The sequence below is a fragment of the Setaria viridis genome, chromosome 5 (assembly GCF_005286985.2).
Source record: "Setaria viridis chromosome 5, Setaria_viridis_v4.0, whole genome shotgun sequence".
NCBI lineage: Eukaryota > Viridiplantae > Streptophyta > Magnoliopsida > Poales > Poaceae > Setaria > Setaria viridis.
In genome coordinates this window covers 39,072,173-39,095,510 of record NC_048267.2, presented here as the reverse complement: position 1 = coordinate 39,095,510, position 23,338 = coordinate 39,072,173, and the positions used below count along the sequence as shown (strand labels likewise).

Here is a 23,338-nt window from a genome sequence, read left to right as displayed (position 1 = left end):
ACCGGACCGGGCTGGAGGACCGTACCCGATAAACCAATACCCGCTTCCCTTATCCTGAAAACAACTCCCCTCTCTCTCCTCCCTAAAGCACAGCACGAGAGAGACGCGGCCATGGCGATGGCCCCGCCGCCCGCCTGCTCGCTCCTCCGAGTCGCCGCCTCCGCGCCCATTTCTGCTGCCTCCACCTCCGTTTCCATCCCGCGGGCCCCCAGTTTCCTCCCTTCCTCACGTTCCGCTTCCGCCCGCCGCCACCTCACCGCGACATGGCCTCCGAAGGCCGCGACCTCCGCTTCTGTCGAAATCCAGGACGAGTACGCGGATGAGATAGACGCGGTGAACATTGCGCAGGACGTCACCCAGGTGCATGGGCGCTTTCCTTGCCTACCTTTTCCCCATGCTTTGGATAGTGCTTTGGGAATGGGAACTGTATTGCGTTCCAGGGGAAGCCGGGAAGGTGTCTTGTGAATCTGTGATTGCTATTAAATCAGCTTATGAATATGCATACTTTTCTGGAGTTCGAATTCTGTCGTTTTCCCCTAATATGATTCAGAGTCGAAGTAGATGCTGCTGAATTTCTTGGTACAAATAGGTCGCTTGTCACTTTTGCGTTTCTGATAAAACATTTCTGTCATGTTATCCAGCTAATTGGAAAAACACCAATGGTGTATCTCAATAGTGTTGTTGATGGTTGTGTTGCTAATATCGCTGCAAAGCTAGAGTATATGGGACCTTGCCGAAGTGTCAAAGATAGGTACATAATTGGGATTGCAGCATAATTTGATGGTTGATGCCCTCGATGCAATTATTTTTGTGCTAACTCATGCGTATGTTTACAGGATTGGATTAAGCATGATTAATGATGCTGAAGAGAAGGGATTAATTTCTCCAAATAAGGTCATATGCCATTCTTATATTATTTTCAATGCTATTGTCACCAAGACTGTAATTTACACAGATAGTTTCTACCTGTGCAGACCATCTTGGTAGAACCAACAACTGGGAATACTGGCATAGCCATTGCTTCTGTGGCTGCAGCTAGAGGATACAAGCTGATAGCTACTATGCCTTCATCAATAGATGTCGAGAGACGGATTCTTCTGCGTGCATTTGGGGCGGAGATTGTGCTAACTGATGCTACCAAAGGACTGAAAGGAGCTTTTGATAAAGCTGAGGAAATAGTATTGAGGACACCAAATGCATATATGTTTCAGCAGTTCAACAATGAAGCAAATAGTGAGGTTGAGACTCAATCTTTTATCGTTTACTCATACAATATCTGTAATGCAGCAAATGTGAAATTCATTTGCTTTTTATTTAAAGATCTATTGAGAAGCCATTTGGGTAATTACAGATCCACTTTCAAACCACTGGCCCAGAAATATGGGAAGACACATTGGGTACTGTTGACATACTTGTTGCAAGCATAGGGACAGGTGGTACCATTACTGGCACAGGGCGTTACTTGAAAAGGATGAACAAAGATATTAAGGTCCCTACTTTTTCTTTCATCAATTGGATTGTCTTGTATTATTTCAGCCTAATAATTCTGTGTATCTTGTCCGATGCTGTTGTGCTTAGATTTTATTCCTTTTTGAAATGCTTGAAGCCTTCATATTAAAGTAAAGATCATAATTTCTAACAAAAAATGAGCCTTGCTTGTAACAACTTGCTCTTTGCCACTATTAATTGCACTGCTTTAAAATATGTGCAAAATAGTTGTTTTTATGGGAACATAGGCATTATCATCGAACTAGTTTTAGCAAAAGTATAGTGGCACCATCATTATGTTCTGTTGTTTCAAATTTAAAGTTGTCCAACTATCATAATTTCAGGAAATACAGTTGATTTCCACAAGGCTGATGCCAATTTATCTGTAATTTTTGTTACCAGGAGAATGACTTAATATTTCATACCCCAAAAAACTGTTTGATTTTGTTTATATAACTTTCTGCCTATCATTTTAGGTCATTGGGGTAGAACCAGCTGAAACTAGTGTGATCTCTGGTGACAACCCAGGTAATGCTTTACCCTTTGGTCCCTTCGTTATAAGCAATTCAAATACTGGGAAAACAAGCTTGTCGAATACCTTCTCCTTGTCACTGACATACTGCTGGTTGTTGTCAATAAACAACAGGTTACATTCCAAGTATATTAGATATCCAGTTGATTGATGAGGTTGTGAAGGTCTGCAATGCTAACTTTAGAACTTTGTTCATGTCAGCAGATCATGTTGCCAATTTTACATTTGGCTGAGTCATTACGATTCTTGACTTTGCAGGTTAGCACCGCACAAGCTGTCGATTCTGCTAGGGAACTTGCACTAAAAGAGGGCTTGCTGGTGAGTAGTGCACCGTAAAATGAACCGCTTTTGCTGCTTATTATTATTATTATTATTATTATTATTATTATTATTATTATTATTATTATTATAGCATCTACTTCAATTTGGCTTTTATGTGATCTGTGATTCGTTTACGGGGATTATCTGCAGGTTGGTATTTCTTCAGGTGCAGCAGCTGTTGCTGCTATTAATGTTGCCAAAAGACCTGAAAATGCTGGAAAGCTGATTGCGGTGAGGGCATGGCATCAAGTTGATTTCATTTACGGCATTTTGCCATGACTCAGGTAATTAACTAAGCACATACATTTGCAGGCCATTTTCCCCAGCTTTGGAGAAAGATACCTCTCCAGCATCCTATTCCGTCCAATATACGACTCGGTTCGAAGAATGAGGAAGAAATAGCCAGCCTTTTACAACTTCAAGCGCATGGTGCTTCCTTCTCTAAACCTGACAGGCTTCCAAGGCATGACAAACATGAAAGAGTGACCCTGGTAGATTGCAACAAGCAGGGTTCAAAGTTTTGAAACGCTCCCGCTGAGTGCGCTGATCATAGAGCTTGGTAGCTGCGCAGATCAATTGAGCTGCAAGCCTGCAGCTTGGTTCAGGACAGACTGCCTCACAAGTTTAGAACCTGCCTCTACAACCTCAGTGAAACATGCAGAAATGGATGCTATAGTTAGCTTAGAATCCTCCTTTCAGTAGCTTAGAACTAGGGACAGACCGCAGGCTTGTAATCTGATACGCATTTGAGCTGATCCTAGTAAACAACTGTCTGCACATTATTTTTTCCTTTTGAATTTTGATTATTTCATCCCTCATTGGGCCTCTGGTTTGCAATTAGTTCTTGCGAAGCCCCAAGATTGAGAGGACCTACAGTTGCCATTTTTTGTTTCTGTACATGGGGATTATCTGCATAGCTCAGGCTAAACGGAAACATACTTTTTTTTGAAGAAAAGGAAACAGAATTTTAGCATCTCCCTTCAGGCTTCAGGATCAGGTCATCAGGATCAGGCTACAAACCGTCTGAACCAAAGGTCTGAAGGTCGCAAGCGTTCGTAGGGCCCAGTGGCAGGGACCAATTCGGCTTCTACCTCCTACGTGCGGTGCTTTCCTGATTTCCTCTAGTCCGTCGGCGAATCCTGAACTCACGTTCAAAGGAGAAGAGTGGCGGCGGCGGCGTCTGCGCAACGGCGTAGCTCTCCCTCTGTCCCGCCGCGCGCGCCTCGCCGCCTTGCCCGTCGTAGTATTTGCGTTCGTACGCTCCTGATCCAGCTCAAAGGGGGACATGTCGGCGTCGGATCTTCCCGACGAGCTGTGGGCGCGCGTCCTGGAGCTGGGCGCTGCGTCGTCCGCGCTGGGGTTTCGCGACCTCTGCTGCCTCGCCATAGCCTCCCGCCGCCTCGGACGCCTCTCCCTCCACCCCGCCCTCTGGTCGGCGCTCTTCTCCCGCGACTTCCCCTCCCAATCCCAACCCTCGTCCTCGTCCTCGTCCTCCACCTCCCAGCAGCAGCAGCAGCTTCACCCGAAATCCCTCTACAAAACCAAGTAATTCCCCCCGCCTCGTTTTCCGTCGACCGTTATTGTTCATCTCGTGCAGGCGGATGTGCTTGACTGATGTTCTCTGCTTGCAGGTTCGAGAGGCACAAGGTGCGGATCGCGGAGGCGAGGCGGCGGGCGGTGTTCGAGGCGGAGGCGCGGGTGCTTGCGTGCAGGAGGCGGCTGGCAGAGCTGGAGGAGTCGATGCGGGCAGAGGGGGAGAAGATGAAAGCTGCTGCGCAGGAGCTGGACAACCTCGAGAGGGTCAGGTCGGTTCGTTAGGTTCCAACTTCCAAACAATTTCTTATGTGCAATAAAATATCACTGAATTCTCCAAAAATGAACCACAGTTTTTTTCCCGTGCTGTATCACTTCTCACCACTACAATTGTGTGATCAGAAAACATGCATCAATTTTCGAACCTAGAGCAATCAGAGGAGGTAGAGAGCATCGAATCAATAGAGTATGAGGTGCTAATTTGCTCACAGCTAACCAGCCATTTCAGCAGATTGGTAATCTAGTTGGCAGTGCACGAGCAGAAAATATTGATAAATGTTTGATTTCATGATGCATTGAGCAGCTTGTTTGCACAAGAGCCAGGTCAAGATTTTTTCAGACCACATAGATGGCTGGTTAGATCATGTCATTATTGCTGTTATTTGTTCTATCCTTACAAATTGATAGCCTCCTGGTGTCCTCCATGTACCATGTCTTGCACCAGTGTTCAGTAGCTGGATTTTGTTATAACTGTATGATATGTTTCTGGGCTGATTGTTCTCGTCTCACATCTTCAACAAAAAATAGCTGCATGTGATATCTTTTGAACTGGAACAGTAGAATTTGGTTATCTGATATGTTTGATCCATGGACAATTGTCCTATCCACCAAACAAAATATTATTGCTGGGATAGGGCAACACTATTTATCCAGTTATCAGGGGAAGCATTCAAATGATGCACAATAAAATTCATAGCTTATCTCCCAGCATTCAGATTGTTGTTGGCGCACATGAAGCAATGTGGTCCAAATGGCACAGTGACTAGAAAAAGCAAACCGTGTCTTAAATTAGTATGTAGAAACATCAAGATTAAATATTCTTTAACCCAACAAAATTGAATTTGAAAGTGATGTTGCAATTCAATCCTCTCCACCACCTCTTGAGTGTATTGAGCTCTTTTCTTGTTTCTTTTTTCTTTTTCATCTATCCTCTGGAGAGGGGAGGGGGCCGCCTTAGCCAATCACTATTTGAGAGGATACCATGCAATGGCATCTCTACCATCTGGCCATGAGATGGATCCTGTGTAGTTCATTGCTTACTTGCTTCATTGCTTAACACTACAGTCCTGCCTTATAATGGACAAACATTCATATTAACATGTATTTAGGATCATGAACAAAGAACAATGCATTGCTTGGTAGATATATAGTTTTTCCATGTCACAGTTGATGTTCCTTCATCAGTGCATCGTTTGGCCTATGTTCAAGCATCCATGGCTTGGAGTGCTGGGATATGTATTTCTGGTTTCCATTACTTCGTGGAGTGTATTCTGATTGCACAATCCTGCTGTCTGAAATATTTACAGGAGAGCTTCTGTGGCATTAAATGTATGGCAACCACAAGTTGTTCATGGTCGCCAGAAGCAGTTGGTTCAGCAATGCACGGTTCCTGTTGATTCTCGTCTTAGTGATCTAAACATGGAGCTGAAAGTTTGTAAGCAACAAATAGCAACTTATAAGAACAGTTATGTATGTGATCACTTGTTTCACTTCATATGAGCAAGATGAAAAAGGCTAGACTTACCATAGTTGTGCTTTTTCTACCACTGTCAGAGCAAGGAGAAGCACAAGCTGAATGAGTATGAGGAAGCATTGAAACGAGCAAAATATCATCCTCTGCAGGATAGTCATACAAGCGGAATTATCAAGGAACCACGTGCAAAAAGGAAGAAGCTGAAGTAAACTTTACTGTTTGCCTTCAGGTCCTATACTATCTCAAGGTACCAATAGTTCTTAATTGTTCTAATCCTAGGAGAAGATTGATAGAATAGACTTGACACGTTTTGCTTTCACAGTAAGCTTAACCTTGTTCCTGATGCAGACTTGTATTTTGATACTTTTATGTACATGCATGTGAACATATTAGTTGATTGCTTACATCGCCAGATATTGCCATCGTCAGAATGGATAACTGGTAATGCTATATGTTTGCTTACACGGCAGTTTCTGTTTTGCACAGATAGCAACACCTGCGCGGCAGTGACGGCACCAAGCGAATGCATCCATCTAGGAGGAAGGTGCTGATTTATCGCAGATTGGACAGCACATCAAGGTTTCATGCGTTCGGTTCGGTTTGCTGTCCATGTGCAATTGTGCATGATGCAAAAATGTGGCCGTGGCATTCTTCCTTGCTACTTTGCCAAGCACGAGGATGCTGTGCTAGGAAGCATCTATGGTGTTTCCATGTTGCTGAAAGAATCTCGTTCGCCTATGTTGCACACCGTCCACCGGCTGGATGATTCTGTTGTAGAAAGTTGCCGACTATTCTATCACAGAATAATCTGGCGTTGATGCTTATCCGGTTATCCCTTCGCGAAGCTGTGGGCTGTGGAGCAGCCAGATTTGACTTTGAAAAGTGTAACTTGTAAGCAACTATGCATCTTGTATTCCATCCGTATGTAGACACTTATTTATTTTCCATTACTTGAAATTGAAAAGAAACGTATCTGTATGTATCTCTCGCTTTATATGCTCCTGGGCTTATATTAGAAAAGTGAACGAATTATTTGTTCGTTTCCTCACGTACCTTTCATGCATCAAAGTCTGGTGTTAAGCATAGTGACAAAACCGGCAAAAACAGATCTCCAAATATTGTGCTTACGTAGAAGAAAAGGAAGCGTGCCTCTCTCAGCATCTGTTCTTGTAAATTTTCCTGTTTTCGCGCGAGCTTCACGGTGAAGTGAAGGGTGAGTTCCTCTTCGGTTTCCCGCGAGAACAAAACTTTTAAATTTTTTCTTTGGATTCAAATTCTGAAGATTTATGCGGGTTCGAACGGGAAAAGATTCTGTAGAAAAGAACAACGGTGTCGCTGCTGTTTGCATTGCAGGCTGCAAGAAAGCACCAGTTTTCAGTTTTGATTGGACCAGAATCCAAAATGGACACCACCACCTCTCCCCCATCTGAATTCTGGAGTCTTGAACCGCCCGGCCGACGTGGCGCGCCTTCCGTGCCGCACCCTCCCGCCAGCCGCGCGCCCCTTTGATCCGAACGTTTCTACCCCGGCCGAGGCCCACGCGGAACGGCCCCACCTGTCATCCAAACCCCACCTATAAAGCTGCCCCCCGTTTGTCCGGTTCGGAGTCCCATTACCCTTCTCACCGCGTACTGGGACCCATCGATTCGGACCCACATGTCAGGGGGTGAAAAATAATATAAGACCAACCCCCGAGCCGGCCTCTCGCCTCACCAAGAGCCAATCCGCACCTCGCGCATCTCCCGGCCACCTCGCCCTGATCCGGTTCCCAAATCCTTCACCTTCGTCGCCGTCCTCTCCTCCGAGCCAAATCGATCGAAGCGAAGCCGTGATCCTGTCCATGCGCGGAGCGTGGTAGCCTCGTCCCTTGGGGGATCATCTCGCCGTCGCCTCCCTCCCTTCGCCGCCGTTTCTGGTCGCCGGGATCAGCCGAGTTGGATCTCGAGGCATAAAACAGCGTTGCGGGCGTCCGGCGAGGATACGATGCCTGCGGTGCTCGCCGCGTTCGCCAGCCTCCGCGCGGCAGCAGCCATCGCCTCCGGAAACTCGTCCTTCCCCTGCTCCCACCGCCTCAAGCATCGTTTTAGTAGTAATTTTAGTAGTAGTAGTAGTAGTAATTGTCTTTGACCTTTGCCTTCCCCTCGTCGCACACGCCCCTCAGTCCTTACCTCGTGTTGTTTGAGGTTTCGGTCTCGATCTGGTTGTGCTCGATTCGAGGCTTGTTTGGTCGTGCGGGTTCCGTGCTCGATCTCGCGCGCTTCCCGGTTTGTCGGAATTTGGTGTCTGGGTCCGATCTGCAGGTTCGAAAGGAAAGCAATTTGGGGTGTTGGTCGTGGTGATCGCCGTTCTTACAAGGAAAGAGGTATTGAAAAATCACTTTTACCATTCATGCTTTCCTTAACTGAAACTTGCTATTCAGCACCATGGAATCATTTAGAGTTTTAGATAACGATCGTGTAAATATATTCTGAAGTTTGATGCTTAGGACATTTTGTAGGAGATGATTGTATGTGTGATCCAATTAGCACACAAATTGTCACATTCACACCAATTTCACTTAGCAATTTGATAAACAGATAAATAATTTTGCCGTGCTTTCAAGTGCTTGAAGCCAACTTATTTTTCAATCACTATCCTTGCCCCTTGGATCAGCATCTAGCTATTCATTGTTCGAGGTGGTTTGTGTGGTTGTTTCCAAAAATAGTGACACCCAAAAATGTGTTGAGTAACAAAATACTTTTTATGGATCTCATGTTCCCATAGCTGTTCCACTTAGGTTGAAAAAACAAAAGGCTTGAAGCTTCAAAGTAAGCAAAATATGCCCATGCATATGGTTGTGACATCATCTATCTATGCATTAGTCTTCATAATTGTATCCAGTAATTGTGGATTGCCCTTATGCTGCCAAAAGTTGTGCGAAAATTTTGCTTATTACTTGTGCCCATTCTCCTTTCAACAGAAACTTCTCTTTGTAATTTGGGATTAAGCTTGTGGATGGGCGAGCCTTTGGCAGACTTCAGTGCTGAATGTGTTAGCAGCAGCTCATGTCTCTGCTGCAACACCTCTGAAAAGCCAGGTTGTGAGCACAGCTATGCTTGCTGGAAAGATGGGCAAGATGATTTGGTGGTTGAGGAAATTGGAATGGCTCTTACTGAAGTGATGCAAGCCTATGGTAATGAGGACAACGATGAAGGATCAGATCTGGATGAAGATTCTAGCGATGCTGACGACGACGACCCAGTTCTTTCTATGGAATCTGATTCAACTGATGATTTAGTGGATATTGACTCTGAATTGGTCATATCACCAGCCTCTCCAAGTGGTGATGCATCGGAATCATCAATTAGTAAATCAGTTGATGACAAGTCTTCAATTCATGTAAGTTTATAATTTAGTTTAAAGTGTGGATTCCTTTTTTTTGGCATATATTCCTGGTCAGATATTTGCTTCGCATTCATATTGTTCTGATACCAAATTGTCAGTAGCTATGTAGCTCTATTTTCAGTTACAGTAGTTTTCGCAATTATTAGGGACTTAATTTAGGAATAGGTGCTAGTTCTGTATTATTCTGCCTGTGATTTGGTGTCTTTGATAATAGAACAATAGAGGTTTAATTCCTTTTTCCTGGTAGTTGGTGGTATGGTTGCTTGCCAACAAATTGACGGTGTTGATTCCATTTTTGTGAACCTTAATATTTGCAGGGTATATGGATTTGATGTTATTAGAATTATAATTTCTTAGTTCATTACAGCTGCCAGCCATCATGGTTTAGCACCTTATGGGGTGGTTATAGTACCATATTGTATCTGCTTGGCTGAAAAAAAAATTGAAAATCACAGACCAAATTTGTTTTGTTAACATGTACTATCTTTCCATGCAGGGCATTCCAAGGTTGGTTTCTGCAATGAAGGGAACCCGTGCAAAGCAGGGAATCATGACAAAGTTGAGTGTTTCATGGGCTCCTGATGTATATGATCCTCCTGTGACTTCTGCCTCACATACAGTGAGAGGGCACCAGAGGAGTTCAAGGAAGGGCCACTACAAATACAAGCCCTCCAAGAGCAGCAGTAGCAGCAGTCGCAGTAGCAGTGGCAGCAAAAAGGACAAGAAGCATTCTCGCCATAGTAGCAGCAGCAGTAGCAGCAGCAAAAAGGATAGGACGCATTCGCACCGCAGTGCCAGTAGTAGTGGCAGCAACAGAACTGATACCAGTAGTTCTCATTATCGCAAGGCACACAGTGGTGGTGGGATCAGCAGCAGAACTGTGCCTTGTGTTCCAGAATCTGCTAAGGTATCTCCATTGGTGCTAGCTGAAAGTGCCGCACTGCCAGAGATAGTTCCTGTACTCAAGACTATGGAACCAATCAAATGCGCTACCAGCTGCGGCAAGGAGAAGCCATTTGCATTGCTGTCACGCCAGTTTTCCCCGGCAAGGTATAAGGGGATGTTCTCCTTTTGGAGCCAAAACCAACTGGCTTCTTAATCATCAATCGCTGCTATGGGCTCAGTTGGGAGTCTTCGATGCAAATCATTGTGGTATCAGTGAGGCTCATCGTTTTGGATTGGTTCTCTTCGTTGCTCTGTTTATTCTGCTTGTTTGTGAAACTTCAGAGATCACGTTTTCGAAAATTGTTGGGGGCAAAGTACCTGTATGTTTGAGCTATTATTCTTTCCTCGATCGTGTAACTTCTATCTATTTTTATGTGTTCGCTTTTATTTCATTTCAGAGCATGTTGTATTATTTGCACGTTATTACATTGTGGGGATTGGTTCAGTTTTGTGTGTTTGGTTACGTGGCGATTGTTACCAATGTCCTTAGAGTGCAGTTGTTTCGTTCAAGTAATGACTGCGAATTCTCCTGGTGCTCGAAACGTTTGACGCCTCCAATTTGGACGTTATCGGCAAAGTGCGTTGTACCTAGTGTAACAATATTTGTCAAAGTGCAGCGACTTATGATTTTCAGCGTAGTGTCCAACGAAAGGATCTTTAACTTTGACCTTAGATCAAATTTGTCCCTCAACTACCAAAAGGGACAATTTGATCCCTCAACTTTTATTTTGGGTTAAACTCATCCTCGTACTGATAATCTGCACTTTGTTGGCATGATATTCTGCATTTGGCATGAGAGTAATGCGAAAAAGTTCTTTTTACCCTTAGCTTAGGTAGGCCAAATATGTATGTGCTCATATTCCCTTGATATATACACGCAAAAATATATTTATTAACTAACACATAATATAGTTTTTAAAAATGCATGTACTAATACTCTTTAAAATCATGCATGTGCTCATACAAGTTCAATATGAAAAATTTATGTACTCAAACAAGTATTTACTCACTCTTTCGGTATATATACAACTCAATATATGTACGCATACTCTAAAATCAACATGTGCTCACGTACTCATGGTACAATATACATATTTTATATATGCATTCAATATTCATGCTCTTTCAGTAAATATGTATAAATATTTATGTGCTCGTACTTGGTTTGGATCATACTTTTATTTATTTTACTTAATGACGAAAATTGAGGAGAGGAAGAAGGAACCAGGGCAAATAGGACTTTTTTATGTCTCATGCCAAAATGGAGCCCCCACATCAAAATGTAAGGACGAATTTGAAAAAAAAACAAAAGTTAAGGGACTAAATTGGTCGATTTTAAAGTTGAGGGACGAACTTGAACCTCGGAACAAAGTTGAGGGACCAAACCATCCATTTTGCCAAAAGAAATCTAGCGTGATGTTCAGAAGATTTTGAGGGCGTATGGCCTTCTACCTTGCCATTTAGAGCAACTCCAAAAACTCCCTTAGAATTGTCCCAAAATCTTATTTAGGGGAAAAAACTTACCTTCAACAGCTGCTCCATCCTCCCGTAAAAATGTGTGGACACCAAAAACAGCTTCGTCGTCCCGCATATATGCGCGAGTCTGGTCCTTCCCAAGTCACCCCGAACTGCTCGCGGACGTGGTATGCCTCGCCGTCGAGTGGTAGGGCCCAGCGGCCATGGCGCGCCCACTCGAGGCGCTCGCCGTCGAAGGAGAACGTTCGGGCCATGCGGAAGGACAGGCTCACCGTGGTGCTGTCCGGGTGCACGATGTGGGACTTGAGCTCGAGGTACCAGTCCTCCTTGAACGGTGGCCGCAGAGCTTCCCACCGTGGCAGCTCTGCGGGTCGGGCCGAGCCTCTCGAAGAGGCAGCGCTCCTAGGATTCGTCGACATCGCGGCTGTTCAGGTCCAGGGCGTAGATGGTGCCACCGGCCGTCCAGAATGTTGCGGACTTCTTGGGCGATTGGAAAGGAGGGGCGGCGGACACTAGCCGCGTCGCAGCGTCGAAGACGAAGCTGACATCCATGCGACGCGTCGAAGATGAAGCTGACGTCCATGGCGTGGTTGGTAGAGCGGTTCAGCCCGAGGATCTTGGTGCCCGCGGCGACAAACTCCATTCTTCGGAGTTATCGGAGGAGATGGAGCCGGAGTCTTCGGAGTTCTCGTCGGAGGGGGGAAGGTGCTAGACCCCAATAGAGGGTTCACGTGCCGACTTGGTCAGTTTTGAAGTATTCGGGAGTTTATTATTGTGGATCTGCTATAAGATGACATGATTTTGGAAGAATAAATTTTTAGTAGAGCCCCTAATAGATGATTTTAGGGAAGATTTTTTAAATACTCTTAAGAGTTGCTCTTAATCAATATCCAATGCACTTCCCTACAGAGCCGAGCTTGATGGGCTGGTGGTGCTCGCCAATCGGCAGAGGTTTCCGCAATGCGGGGAGCAAGCATGTATCAATTATCATCCCAACCTTGCAACTTGCTAAAATTTTCCATGAGTTGCTGATTTTGATCGAAATTAGTTTGAAAAATTGCCAAAACGAATGACTTGCATTGCATGTGACAGCATTTGGAATTTGTTCAAACCTCACGTTTTCAAAATTTTGCCCCTTGCAGCAAGGTTTAAAAAGAGAAATCGGAGCATAGTTAGACGAAAATGAGAATAACCAGAGCTTCCTCAAATCAAATCAATCAAAAGAACAAACAGCAAAGTATTCTCCCAATTGTCACGGCAAAGATCGTCCAAATGATTACTTAAGTACTACCAACAAAATCTGCAAAAGTTATGGCAGAATCACAAAATTCCCAGTCGCACAGATTTGCGTCCGATTGTTGTGAAGCTGCACCGGTAGCCGCCGCACCTCCCCCGTTCGGAGCTTCTGGCGTCGGTTGCTGCTGCTCGTCCGGCGATGATCCGGCACCACCGCCCGACGCTTCTTGTCGGTGCCCCGCGCGCTGCGTGCCCACCCGGCGCCGCCGCCGAAGAACGCCCCGATGTGGTCGTCGGAGCCGAACACGCTGAGCCTGTTAGTGTCGGACCGGTTTGAAGCATCTACGCCGACGAAGTACTTTGCGCCGCGGTAGTCATCGCCGGGCAGCGCCGCCATGTGTTGCCCGTGCGGAGCTTCGGCTGTCGCTGGCTGCCGATTGCCATGTGACCCGGCGCCGCCGCCGTAGAACGCCCCGATGTGGTCGTCGGAGCCGAACACGCTGAGCCTGTGAGTGCCGGACCGGTTCGAACCATCTACGCCGACGAAGTACTTTGCGCCACGGTAGCTGAGCATATTGCCGTGCGACCCGGCGCCGCCGCCGCGTGGTGGTTGCTGCTGCTCGCCTTGTGCCCCGGCGCCGCCACCGCCTGCGGGCCGCTGCTCTGGAAGGTGCTTCTCCAGTGACTCGCCGCCGCCGTCAGGGGCCGGTTCCTCCTCCCCGTTGTCGTCGTCGTTCTCCTCCTTCTCGTCGCCCTGAGCAGGATCCGGATTCGCCGCCCTCAGCTACTTGTTTGTAATCTTGCACAGCACGAATTCGTTCAACTGCGGCGGCGCAACGCAAGGCACAAACACGTCGGCGATCGATCTAGCTATCGGCAGCAATTGTTTTCAGCACGCAATGAATTGAACGAGGATCGGGTCGGATCGGATCACCAACCAGCATGGGGTCGGGCGCGGTGTCGTCGCGGGCGGCCCTGCTGGAGTTGATGGAGACGAACTCTACCATTTTCCACTTGGTGGGCTTCGACTTGCTGCTGACCCGCTTCCGCTTCCCCAGCGCGTCCACCTGGTGGGAATGTTCGTGGAACGTGAGCGCGCGCTTCGCCCCGATCACCTCCTTGCCGTCGGCGCCGCCGAGGACCAGCTTCTCCGCTTCCACCGCCTTCCAGCGGCCCTCGCCGTCGCCCATCTCCCGCTTCGGCTGCATCCCGCCGGCGTACTTGCGGTCCCGCTACGAGAACAGGTACCAGGCGCCCCCGATGCCCTCGCCCAGCTTGGGCACTGCAAGAGCTCGAGAAGACGAAGGTGAGCGGAGAGATGAGATCTAGAAGGGGAAGAGGAATAGATGCGCCGTGAAGCCGCCGCCGACCTACCGAGCTTCTTGGGGTGCTCCGCATAGGAGTCGCGGCCGTCGACCACGAGGTCGGTGGGGAGCGGCTCGTTACGCAGCTTCCGCCCGAGGTAGTGGACGATGAGTTCCTGGCCCGTCGGGGCGAACCGGACGCCGGGGACTCCCAGGTATTCCTCGTGGTACGCCGCCGCGTCACCGGGCGCCTCCGCCGTGGATTCTTCAGACATCGCCGTCAGTTTCTGGGGACGGGATGGTGTGTGGGTAGGATCGGAATCGAATCCCCCACCGCTCCGGATTTGGCATATATATACGCGTCCGAGTACACCACGACGCCGGACGGGTTCCAGGTTGGCGCACGTATGAGTAATCTCAGAATGGATACGCGATCGTATCCGGGGGGTGTTATATACCGGCGCTAAACTTTTTTTTTATTTCGGATCCTAATTAGGAGGGTTAAATATGAGCTAATTACAAAACTAACAGCAGAATCTCTTGACTAAATCGCGAGACGAATCTATTAAGCCTAATTAATCCATTATTAGCGAATGGTTACTATAGCCCTACATTATCAAATCATGAACTAATTATGCTTAATAGATTCATCTCGCGATTTAGCCTAGGGGTTGTGCAATTAGTTTTGCAATTAGACTACGTTTAATACTTCTAATTAGGCTATTAGCCCCTGCCTCCCAAACACCCTAACACTGGAAAATTCCGTTAAAGAAACGAAAATATCGAAAATTGCACGGTGGTGGTTTATAGGAAGGGTGAATTATGTTGTCATAAGTTTAGGCTTGAAAGTTGATTATAATGGATTAGCACAGAGGAAATTTGTAAAGCACAAAATTTATCATATGTATTCAGGATAACCATATGTTTGTACTTAGTAGCATGTATCTAGAATAATTTTGCATCACTATGATTCATTTGTCACGAGGAAATCACCAAAAGTCCTTACAAGAGCAACTGCCTCCCATGAATTTATGGAAGCGAACACGATCTCTAACTATGATCTCTCTATTGTATGCCTTGCTTATTATCTTTGCCACTTCATGGCAATCCGGGCAAAACCTCAAGTTCTTTACCACTCGAATGACATATGGGGCTTTCGTCTTTAACAGTCCATATGCAATGGCTAGCCTTTCACTGTGCTCACAAAGTGCAACTTCTTTTTCCTCTTCACCGACGTCATGTAGAACGGCTGCAGTCCAAGGTTTGTGGCCAGCTCGTCGCACCCTGTCCGCTATTTCTCTCAGAACCAGTCTTATCTCCTTGATTTCAGGGTGCGAATCATCACTCACCACAAACTTATGCAAGTAGCCGTTTATTTCAATTGAACTACAACCAGCAACAGCACCAACAGTGTTGTCCTTCATCTTTTTCCTCATATAGCTCACTCTATCCCACTGGGAGTTCGACGCGTACAAATTGGAGAGCAGAACATAATTCTCCGGATTGAGAGGTTCTAACTCAAGGAGTTTCTTTGATGCTGATTCCACTATATCAATCCTGTTTGAGCTTTTACTAGCCACAAGAACAGTCCTCCAGATGACTGAATTTGGTGAGATAGGCATACCAATAACAAAGGAGTAAGCATCATCCAGAAGGCCAGATCGACACAAGAGGTCAACCATGCATCCATAGTTCTCCATTGAAGGTTTGATTCCCAAATTTTGCATAGCAGACCAATATCGCCGCCCATCATCCACTAAACCACTGTGAGCACAGGCTGACAGCACGCCGATAAATGTGACATTGTTTGGCCTCACCTAGAATATTGCAATACACACAAGAAATTAGGTGAAATATGAGAGCTGTAATGGCAACTTTACGGTTTGGAAAGATAACATATGCAATGCTGATCCGCTCTAGCTTGAATATGTGAGGTACCAGTGGAGAACAAGTTGAGCATGTGAGCTAAAACAAACAAACAATAATTCAGTATAAATTAGCTTCTATCGAACTATGTATAGAAGTCAAAGCATATGGCCTCATTATCGCCTAATAACCAACAAAATCAACAAGTGACAAACCTATCTCTACGAACTTATCAGTGCAGCATTCTTTACCTTGAGCTCTAGCATTCTTGAGAAAAGCCTCAATGCATCATCTACAAGCCCGTGTATCGCTAATCCGACAATCATTGCACTCCATGCCTTTGTATCCCTCTCCACCATCGCATCAAAGACCCCCAACGCCCGCTCTATCAACCCACACTTTGCATACATATCAATCAGCGCGGTGCTCAGCTCCAGATCAACCGTGATCCCTTTCTTGTCGATATAAGCATGCACCCACCTCCCTAAATCAAGTGCTCCTGCCTTGGCACACGCGGAGATGACGCTGACCATGGTGACCTCATCCGGCTCCACCCCAGCCGCCTGCATCTCCCGGAACAGCCCCAGCGCTTCATTCACCATCCCCACCCTCGAGTACCCGCCGATCATCGCGCTCCACGCCACCAAATTCCTGTCCCCGGCCATGCCGTCAAACACCGTCCTGGCGAGGGCAACCTCCTCGCACTTGGCGTACAGGTTGAGCAGACCGGTCCGCACGTAGGGACTGGGCTCGAGCCCCTGGCGGAACGCCTGCGCGTGCAGCTGCCGCCCCTCCCCGTGCGCCGGCGCCGGCGCGGCCACCGCACACGCCTTGAGCGCGAACGCGAGCGTGAAGGTGTTGGGGCGCGGGGACCCCGCGCGCAGCATGCGGCAGTAGGCGGCCAGCACTGGGGGGCCTGCGGCGGGGAGCGCGCGGATGAGGGAGTTGTAGCAGAAGGCGGTCGGGTCCGGGATTTGGTCGAACAGGTTGCGGGCGTAGGAGGCGGCGGCGTTGGGCGAGTGCGAGGTGCAGGAGGCGAGGAGCTTGGAGAGCGCGAAGGCGGCGGTGAGGCGCGGGAGGCGGATGCGGAGGAGGTGCGCGTGCGTGGCGCGGAGCGCGAGGAGGCCCCGGCATTGGCGGAGCAGCGAGACGATGTGCGCCTCGAGGGCCTCGCGCGGGAGGGTGGCGGCTTCCTGCGGTTTGAGCAGGCGCATGTGACCCGAGGGGCCGGGGGCAAGGCAATCGATCGGCTCAACCGCTAGGCAGTGACGCCAGCCAGGGAAACGCAGAAGTAAATCCTGGCGCTTCAAAACGCTGCCGAGGCCGACCGGTGTTCGTGGGCAGGGCACGAGCACGACAGTTTTGCGGTGAGGCTCGGGGCCGAGACGGCTCGCGGAAGATGCAGCACAGCGCGTAGCACGGCGGCGACACGCGCCTGGTGTGCGGCAGTGGCTGGACCGACCCTCCCCGCCGGCGACTATTTGGTCCGTCCTTGGCCCTGCCTGGTGCCTGCTTCCAAAGCGGCAAACAGAGCGGTGGGCTCGGCGTCGGCGGCCCGAGTTCTCGTGTGCCGCCCCAGAACCATCCATCAATCCCATCCAACAGCATGTCACATCAGAGCAACAGATCCGGAGAACCAGCTGGCGTGTGCCGGCCGGAGCAAGTACGCGAGCACACGATGCCCCCACCCCGCGGGCCCACCGCGCCGTGATTCCCACACCACACCCACCGCCGCGCCGCAGAACCGGGATCACGTCCGAATCCAGCGAGAATTCCCGTTGCCGCTGACAGCGTCTCCTGCGTGCGCTCCTACTACTCCTCCACTTTCTCCCCACCACGGCCACCCCTCTTCCTCCCAGCCCGGGAACCCCCCACTCCATTTCCATTCGCCTCGCCAATCCCTCCTCTCACCGCACGCACGTGCGCCCCGCTAACTCGCCCGCCGCCCCGGTCAACCCCGCCAGCCGGCGCCCCGCGACGCGACGCACGCAGGCAGATGCGGATCGAATGCCGCCAGCCATCGTGGCGGGAGGCGCTCCTTCTTTAAACTATTCCCCTCCGTGCGACACTTGTCCCCTCCCGCGGTTTAAAGATTCCACGGCGCCCCGATGGCCGTGCATTCCCCGGCCTACCCCGACCCCTTGCCGGATTCCAGGGGCCGCGGCCCGGCGTCGGCTCGTCGTCGAGGTTGTGTTCGTGGCTGGTAGCACTGCTGGCCTTCACGGCCGTGCGGGCAGAGTGGCGATTGGTGAGCTCTGTTGATGGTGGCGGCGGCATCTTGGCTGCGGGTTTTAGGATCCTGGGAAAGGAAGACTTCGGGACGTTCTTGCAGGCTAAGGTGGGTACGCTTGATGCGGCATTGTGCGTTTCGGATGCGTGGGCTTTTGGATGGAGGATTGGGGATTGGGAAATCGCATATCGGTTGCTTTTTTTTCACGACAATTTTTTGGTTTCCATGTTTTGTTTGCATGATCCTTCTCCACTGCAGCGGGGTGATTTGCTTTGAATCGCCTATTCTCGCTATTGCCTGGCAGGATTTTGGGTTTGTAAGAACATTCATCAGTTCTCCTGAATGCGATTTGCTAGGATTTGGTTCAAAATTGACCCTTTTGTTTTTTTTAGAAAATGCATGTGTCGTTGCATTAAGTTTTTCTTACTTACCGCTTGTTTGCAATTATGAACTACTCGCAGATTATTAATTAAATTGCATTCGGTATTCGGACTTTAAATATTACAAAGGAAAACCTTCTACCGGGTTCAGCGTATAATGGCATCCACTGGTGAGGAGAAAATGAAGGTGATAAGTTAATTGTATTTCCTCGATTGCATTGTGCAGGAATGAAAAGCCACTAAATATTTTGTTTCTGTTCCATCCAGGGTTGCGGCCCAAAACTTTTCACGGCTAAGGGGAAGAAAGCCGTTAAGTGTACAGACAATCCAAGCCGCCATGCTGGTTGTTTCGCATTCTTATTTTCCAAATAGCAGACTAGCATTAGGAACACCAGCTGAAAATTTCTTCATTTACCTTGCCCATAAAAAAGATCTTGGGTCAACTGTCATGATCATTCTAAACTTACGAGAGTTTGTGTATGTTGTCTTGATTGACCTCACTAAACCGCAACTGGATCTCTGGGCAGGGGTTGAAATTGTGGAATGGGAGACAATTGGCTGTTTTGACACTTTACAATTGAACACAAGATTTCGTTCCCAGTTCCAGAGTATTCTATTATAATAAAACTCTGTCACTAGTTCATTCCCCCATCACTTATGATTTGGCTTGAAATCGTGTAATATTTATCATCTCATAACCATCCACTTGAAGACTAGAGTCACTGCTGTCGTTAGCTCTTGCCATCATGGCACAGAACTAGTTCTCTTTATTTTCCTGAATTTAAGTCAAGTTGTTTCTTCTGCTAAGTGCTAATGTCTCGCAAAAAGAAGTGCTAATGGTTCTCTTATAAGAATCTCTAGTGCATCCTAAGACCATGCAACCAGCAGCTAACTTATCTGTGTGCTCCTATATAACAGCAGCTGAGCCTGGGCCAAGTTCTTCTAAGGTGGCATTGTCGTCCCCCTTGAGAACACTTTCAGGTACTCTAATGTCTGCAAAGTCCAGTATTTTTTTCCTGATTCCTCCAATTATTATTTTTAAATTTTGATTGGCTTCTTATGCTTGTTTGAACTAAATGGAACCAGAAGTTAAGAGCATGCGTCTCAGCCATTTCCTTGCGCAATCTTCGAATAACACTACAACTGAACCCATCAGGTATGATAGCTAAGTTTCATATTCTACCATTCTTGCGTCCATCTTATGCTAAGATAAAAAAAAATTCCTCACTCTCTACCTTCAATTTGCAGAATATTTGTTGCCACCTGGAATGTTGGAGGAAAAACACCTACTACTGCACTGAACCTGGAAGATTTTCTTCCCCCAGATGACAATTCAGATATTTATGTTTTGGGGTAGGTTTTTAATTTGTATTCTCTTTATATCTACGAAAATCCTTCCAATGTCAGACCTATACTGCTGGTGTATTCTGTTTTCATGTTTAGTTATTTCTCACAAAATAGTACTAATACACAGCTGGAAATGCTAAGATAGTGAAGTTTTACTTGATTGCTCCATGGTAGTATGGTACTATACTGCATTGTTGCACTGACATGTTTGGTGTTTATTTTAAGCTCAATGAAGTATATATACTTTCAGGATATTTTAATGGAACTTTTAGTTTGACATTATTGTGCCATCGCTTTTGTTTGTTTAACATTTGAACAGCTTTCAGGAAATTGTTCCTCTGAATGCTGGTAACGTGCTTGTGATAGAAGACAACGAACCAGCTGCTAGATGGCTTGTTCTTATAAACCAAGCGCTAAACCGACCAGCTGACACTGATGCCAACGTCTTTCAGCATGAGCCATCTCCATCTGTTGATTCGGCTTCTTCTCGAGCTTCATCAAGCCTCGATACTTCATTCTCAGACCTATCAAAAACAGCAAGTGGTGCCACGATCTTCCAAAAGTCCTTGCTAAAAGCCATTAGCAAATCTTTCATGCCAGTCCGTAGAAAACAACTTAAGGCCTGCAATTGCCCAGTAGAAATGACCAAAACATCCTACAGGGATGCTTGCTTTCGGTGTCCAAAAGCATATGCAGATGAGACCGATTCCTCTGAAGAGGATGAAGAAGAGGAAGTGAAAGACAAAGAGAAACCAAGGGATTCTTATGGCTCTGTGATCGATGGAATTACTTCTGCTCCAGCCACAAGGGATCAATTAAAATATAATCTCATAGCATGCAAACAAATGGTTGGCATTTTTGTTACTGTGTGGGTGAAAAAAGAACTAGTACAGCATATTGGCCATTTAAGAAAGTCTTGCATAGGGCGCGGGATTCTGGGCTGTCTAGGAAACAAGGTCAGGATAGAATCAGATTGAAGTTATCCTGTGAGTACTTATTCTATTTCTGAATGCACTTCTTCTGCTGCAGGGATGTATATCAGTAAGCATGACACTGCACCAGACAAGCTTTTGTTTTGTCTGCAGCCATTTGGCTTCAGGCCAGAAAGAAGGTGATGAATTCAGGAGAAACTCGGATGTTCTAGAGATACTAAGGCTCACAATGTTTTCTAGGATTTGTCGGAGAACTGGAAGAAGAATCCCAGAGAAAATTCTTGAACATGAGTAAGAATGCTGTGCTACATTTAATTAGATATATGTTTCACTACGAAATGTTTTCCACACTAATTTATGCGTTGTTGATTTCAGTAAGGTGATATGGCTTGGGGATCTGAACTACCGCATTGCACTGAGCTATGCAGATACCAAGAAGCTTTTAATGGAAAATAATTGGGATGCCCTTTTTGAAAAGGATCAGGTTACTTTTCTATCTCATCAGGAACATGCCAGTGCCTTGGTAGGGTGGCTGTAGGACTGCTTTCGGTCTACATCTGCTTCTTTAGTGAATGCTAGAGCTCGAGGGCAATCTTTTTATGGAAAAAAACACTAATTGGAGGAATGGCACCATTACTAAATATGCCTATCATCAGAGTTACCTCATCATATGAAAAATAAGTTAATTAGTATTCATCGAAAGAAGGTAGCAAGAGTTAATAATTTTTTTGTTGAAAATGATAATGCTTTGTACCAATAAGCACTACAAACAAAGGAATATGAAAAGTTTTATTTGTATTTGCATTGTTTGTTGTGCTTTTTAGCACATCGCCTTATGTTGTGTATATTTTGCTTCAGCTTAAAATCGAGCGTGATGTCGGGCGAGTATTTAAGGGTTGGAATGAGGGGAAGATATATTTTGCTCCAACGTACAAGTACTCGTTTAACTCAGATGCTTATGCTGGTGAGACTGCAACATCAAAGAAAAAGAGGAGAACACCGGCGTGGTATGTACCACTTTTGAATATAGGTTTCTGTTAGACAAAAATGCCTATACAGAAAATGCATTTATGTTAAGTTCTGCTGTCCCCCTAGGGGTATACTTAATGGGTATAAACATAGCACATAATGCTGCCTTCATTCCTGTTTGCCAAAAGTGTCAAATACAACTTAATTTGGTATTGCACATAAGAATGAGGCATTCTTATTACTTCTATTTCAACAATATAAGGAAACCCGCCACATCCTGCAGTTTTCATATTGTATAAGCTAACTTGTTTAGGTACAAAGCTCAAACTTGCTATACTCCAATTGCCTACATCTATTCAGTATTCACACAGCTTGTTGAAACTTGCTCAGGTGTGATAGAATATTGTGGCGTGGGGACGGTATAATGCAATTATCCTACTACCGTGGGGAGTCTAGATTTTCCGATCATCGTCCTGTTTGTGGAACCTTCGTTGTTGAGGTCGAGGTACTTAACAAAAAGACGAAGAGGCGCTCATCAAATGCTGACATGAGAATTGGTGCTGAAGAGCTCTTACCAAGGGGCAAGGGCAAAGTAAAGTCATGCCTACTGCTTGCACGGTTATTGTTCTCTGTTTTCTCTGTTAGAGTGGTTCTTAATAATAAGCAATATTATGCATCCCATTTTGCAGGCACTGCACGAAATGTGAGCTCTCTTAGAATATGATGAGAATATATACAGCTTATCCCGGTACCAGAAAAAGGCGAAGCGCTCAGGAAAGGCGCCTATTTGTATGATGGGTAAACCCAACCAACGGCCCCCCTCATCCAAACAGGCTTTGTGTGCTTGATAACTTAGCAAAATGTTTTCAGTTTCAGAACAACATTGCTTAACCAGTATAGCAAAGTTAGGTTGTATTTTTTTCCCCGTGGTTAGTCATGTAAACATGCTTACCACCCGTGTGCTGGGCAGCTCATGCTTAGCTTTCCGAAATATGTGCAGCAACCCTTTTTGTAGGTCTCTGTTCTTTCTTCAGCTTATCTGGATTCTGGAAGCATGATTGCATGAGACGGGACAATTTTTGTTTTGAACAGCAGAATAATTTCTTAGGGCTCCTTCTCCATTGTGTTTGACTTCACGGGAAGTATGGAACTTGAACCGCATAAACGCTCCACTCGTCATGGTGCATTTTGTCCTCTCTGACTTCCCTTGTATCGACTGTGAATGTGAGTACCCAAACAAGTGCAGCAATTATAGAGCAAGCGTTTTGGATCTTTGTCCCCAAGTCGCAAGAGAAACTACGACAACTATTGCAGCCGCAGATGAGTCACATGGCCACACGGGGTGGGATGGGCCGCAACCAAATGCCAGCAGTGGTGGAAGGATCGGAGGGCATCTCGGCATTGATGTTCCAACGGCCAGCGCCCAAGTAGAAGTAGGGCTCAAGACGATCACCGGGGCCGGAGTGTCGCTGCCCACGACGTCCTGCCGACCGCCAGCAAGATCCAACGCTCCTCCTCTCCTCCCGGTCTTCCCCCACACGGCCACACGCCCCTCCTCGACAGCTCAACCCCCAGATTTTAATTTCCCTCTCGAATAAATTCCATCGCCGCCACTGTTTCGCTCGTACTGCACAGCATTTGC

The 23,338-nt window shown here is 46.8% G+C and overlaps 5 protein-coding genes across 9 annotated transcripts; 4 read left to right on the top strand and 1 right to left on the bottom strand.

Moving 5' to 3' along the window:
- The first annotated feature begins 56 nt into the window (after positions 1-56).
- On the top strand, positions 57-3,159 carry LOC117857348 (cysteine synthase). Its single transcript, XM_034739971.2, has 10 exons — positions 57-360; positions 642-751; positions 837-894; positions 975-1,238; positions 1,352-1,489; positions 1,965-2,016; positions 2,135-2,184; positions 2,279-2,338; positions 2,492-2,572; positions 2,654-3,159. The coding sequence occupies exons 1-10, from the start codon at positions 112-114 to the stop codon at positions 2,741-2,743; spliced, it is 1,152 nt and encodes a 383-aa protein (XP_034595862.1). The 5' UTR covers positions 57-111; the 3' UTR covers positions 2,744-3,159.
- A 151-nt stretch (positions 3,160-3,310) lies between these two features.
- Positions 3,311-6,609, top strand: LOC117857352 (F-box protein SKIP24). Of its 4 annotated transcripts, none has more exons than XR_004640763.2 (5): positions 3,311-3,886; positions 3,973-4,146; positions 5,461-5,618; positions 5,708-5,856; positions 6,114-6,609. XR_004640763.2 is itself a non-coding variant. In XM_034739977.2 (5 exons), the coding sequence occupies exons 1-4, from the start codon at positions 3,627-3,629 to the stop codon at positions 5,834-5,836; spliced, it is 726 nt and encodes a 241-aa protein (XP_034595868.1). In that variant the 5' UTR covers positions 3,311-3,626; the 3' UTR covers positions 5,837-5,856; positions 6,114-6,609. The 4 variants fall into 4 exon arrangements, 3 of the variants coding, with proteins under 3 accessions (XP_034595868.1, XP_034595867.1, XP_034595870.1); XM_034739977.2 differs by having other exon boundaries at positions 5,461-5,623; XM_034739976.2 differs by having other exon boundaries at positions 5,461-5,623; positions 5,708-5,874.
- Positions 6,610-7,324: 715 nt separating this feature from the next.
- Positions 7,325-10,401, top strand: LOC117857349 (uncharacterized). Its single transcript, XM_034739972.2, has 3 exons — positions 7,325-7,989; positions 8,587-9,005; positions 9,508-10,401. The coding sequence occupies exons 2-3, from the start codon at positions 8,622-8,624 to the stop codon at positions 10,108-10,110; spliced, it is 987 nt and encodes a 328-aa protein (XP_034595863.1). The 5' UTR covers positions 7,325-7,989; positions 8,587-8,621; the 3' UTR covers positions 10,111-10,401.
- A 4,513-nt stretch (positions 10,402-14,914) lies between these two features.
- Positions 14,915-17,339, bottom strand: LOC117857098 (pentatricopeptide repeat-containing protein At3g62890). The gene is made up of 2 exons (XM_034739592.2): positions 16,090-17,339; positions 14,915-15,789 (listed from the first exon to the last, which is right to left on the bottom strand). Exons 1-2 carry the CDS (start codon positions 17,050-17,052, stop codon positions 14,962-14,964), a joined length of 1,791 nt encoding a protein of 596 aa, XP_034595483.1. The 5' UTR covers positions 17,053-17,339; the 3' UTR covers positions 14,915-14,961.
- A 279-nt stretch (positions 17,340-17,618) lies between these two features.
- On the top strand, positions 17,619-22,803 carry LOC117857099 (type I inositol polyphosphate 5-phosphatase 10). Of its 2 annotated transcripts, none has more exons than XM_034739594.2 (12): positions 17,619-18,176; positions 18,530-18,635; positions 18,716-18,791; positions 19,367-19,429; positions 19,538-19,604; positions 19,697-19,801; positions 20,115-20,751; positions 20,825-21,018; positions 21,103-21,211; positions 21,586-21,734; positions 22,087-22,288; positions 22,386-22,803. In XM_034739594.2, exons 2-12 carry the CDS (start codon positions 18,606-18,608, stop codon positions 22,401-22,403), a joined length of 1,650 nt encoding a protein of 549 aa, XP_034595485.1. In that variant the 5' UTR covers positions 17,619-18,176; positions 18,530-18,605; the 3' UTR covers positions 22,404-22,803. The 2 variants fall into 2 exon arrangements, with proteins under 2 accessions (XP_034595485.1, XP_034595484.1); XM_034739593.2 differs by having other exon boundaries at positions 17,622-18,176; positions 19,535-19,604.
- Positions 22,804-23,338: the final 535 nt, after the last annotated feature.

What these genes read in the sequence shown, in the direction of transcription:
- LOC117857348 (XM_034739971.2), top strand. Translation starts at nt 112, where the DNA reads ATGGCGATGGCCCCGCCGCCCGCCTGCTCGCTCCTCCGAGTCGCCGCC. An exon ending in TTGCGCAGGACGTCACCCAG is followed by an intron (nt 361 to 641) that starts GTGCATGGGCGC and finishes CATGTTATCCAG; the next exon opens with CTAATTGGAAAAACACCAAT. An exon ending in GGATGAACAAAGATATTAAG is followed by an intron (nt 1,490 to 1,964) that starts GTCCCTACTTTT and finishes CTATCATTTTAG; the next exon opens with GTCATTGGGGTAGAACCAGC.
- LOC117857352 (XM_034739977.2), top strand. Translation starts at nt 3,627, where the DNA reads ATGTCGGCGTCGGATCTTCCCGACGAGCTGTGGGCGCGCGTCCTGGAG. An exon ending in AAATCCCTCTACAAAACCAA is followed by an intron (nt 3,887 to 3,972) that starts GTAATTCCCCCC and finishes CTCTGCTTGCAG; the next exon opens with GTTCGAGAGGCACAAGGTGC. An exon ending in GACAACCTCGAGAGGGTCAG is followed by an intron (nt 4,147 to 5,460) that starts GTCGGTTCGTTA and finishes AAATATTTACAG; the next exon opens with GAGAGCTTCTGTGGCATTAA.
- LOC117857349 (XM_034739972.2), top strand. Translation starts at nt 8,622, where the DNA reads ATGGGCGAGCCTTTGGCAGACTTCAGTGCTGAATGTGTTAGCAGCAGC. An exon ending in ATGACAAGTCTTCAATTCAT is followed by an intron (nt 9,006 to 9,507) that starts GTAAGTTTATAA and finishes CTTTCCATGCAG; the next exon opens with GGCATTCCAAGGTTGGTTTC.
- LOC117857098 (XM_034739592.2), bottom strand. Translation starts at nt 17,052, where the DNA reads ATGCGCCTGCTCAAACCGCAGGAAGCCGCCACCCTCCCGCGCGAGGCC. An exon ending in CAAGAATGCTAGAGCTCAAG is followed by an intron (nt 15,790 to 16,089) that starts GTAAAGAATGCT and finishes GCAATATTCTAG; the next exon opens with GTGAGGCCAAACAATGTCAC.
- LOC117857099 (XM_034739593.2), top strand. Translation starts at nt 18,606, where the DNA reads ATGGCATCCACTGGTGAGGAGAAAATGAAG. An exon ending in GAGAAAATTCTTGAACATGA is followed by an intron (nt 21,019 to 21,102) that starts GTAAGAATGCTG and finishes TGTTGATTTCAG; the next exon opens with TAAGGTGATATGGCTTGGGG. An exon ending in AAGAGGAGAACACCGGCGTG is followed by an intron (nt 21,735 to 22,086) that starts GTATGTACCACT and finishes AAACTTGCTCAG; the next exon opens with GTGTGATAGAATATTGTGGC.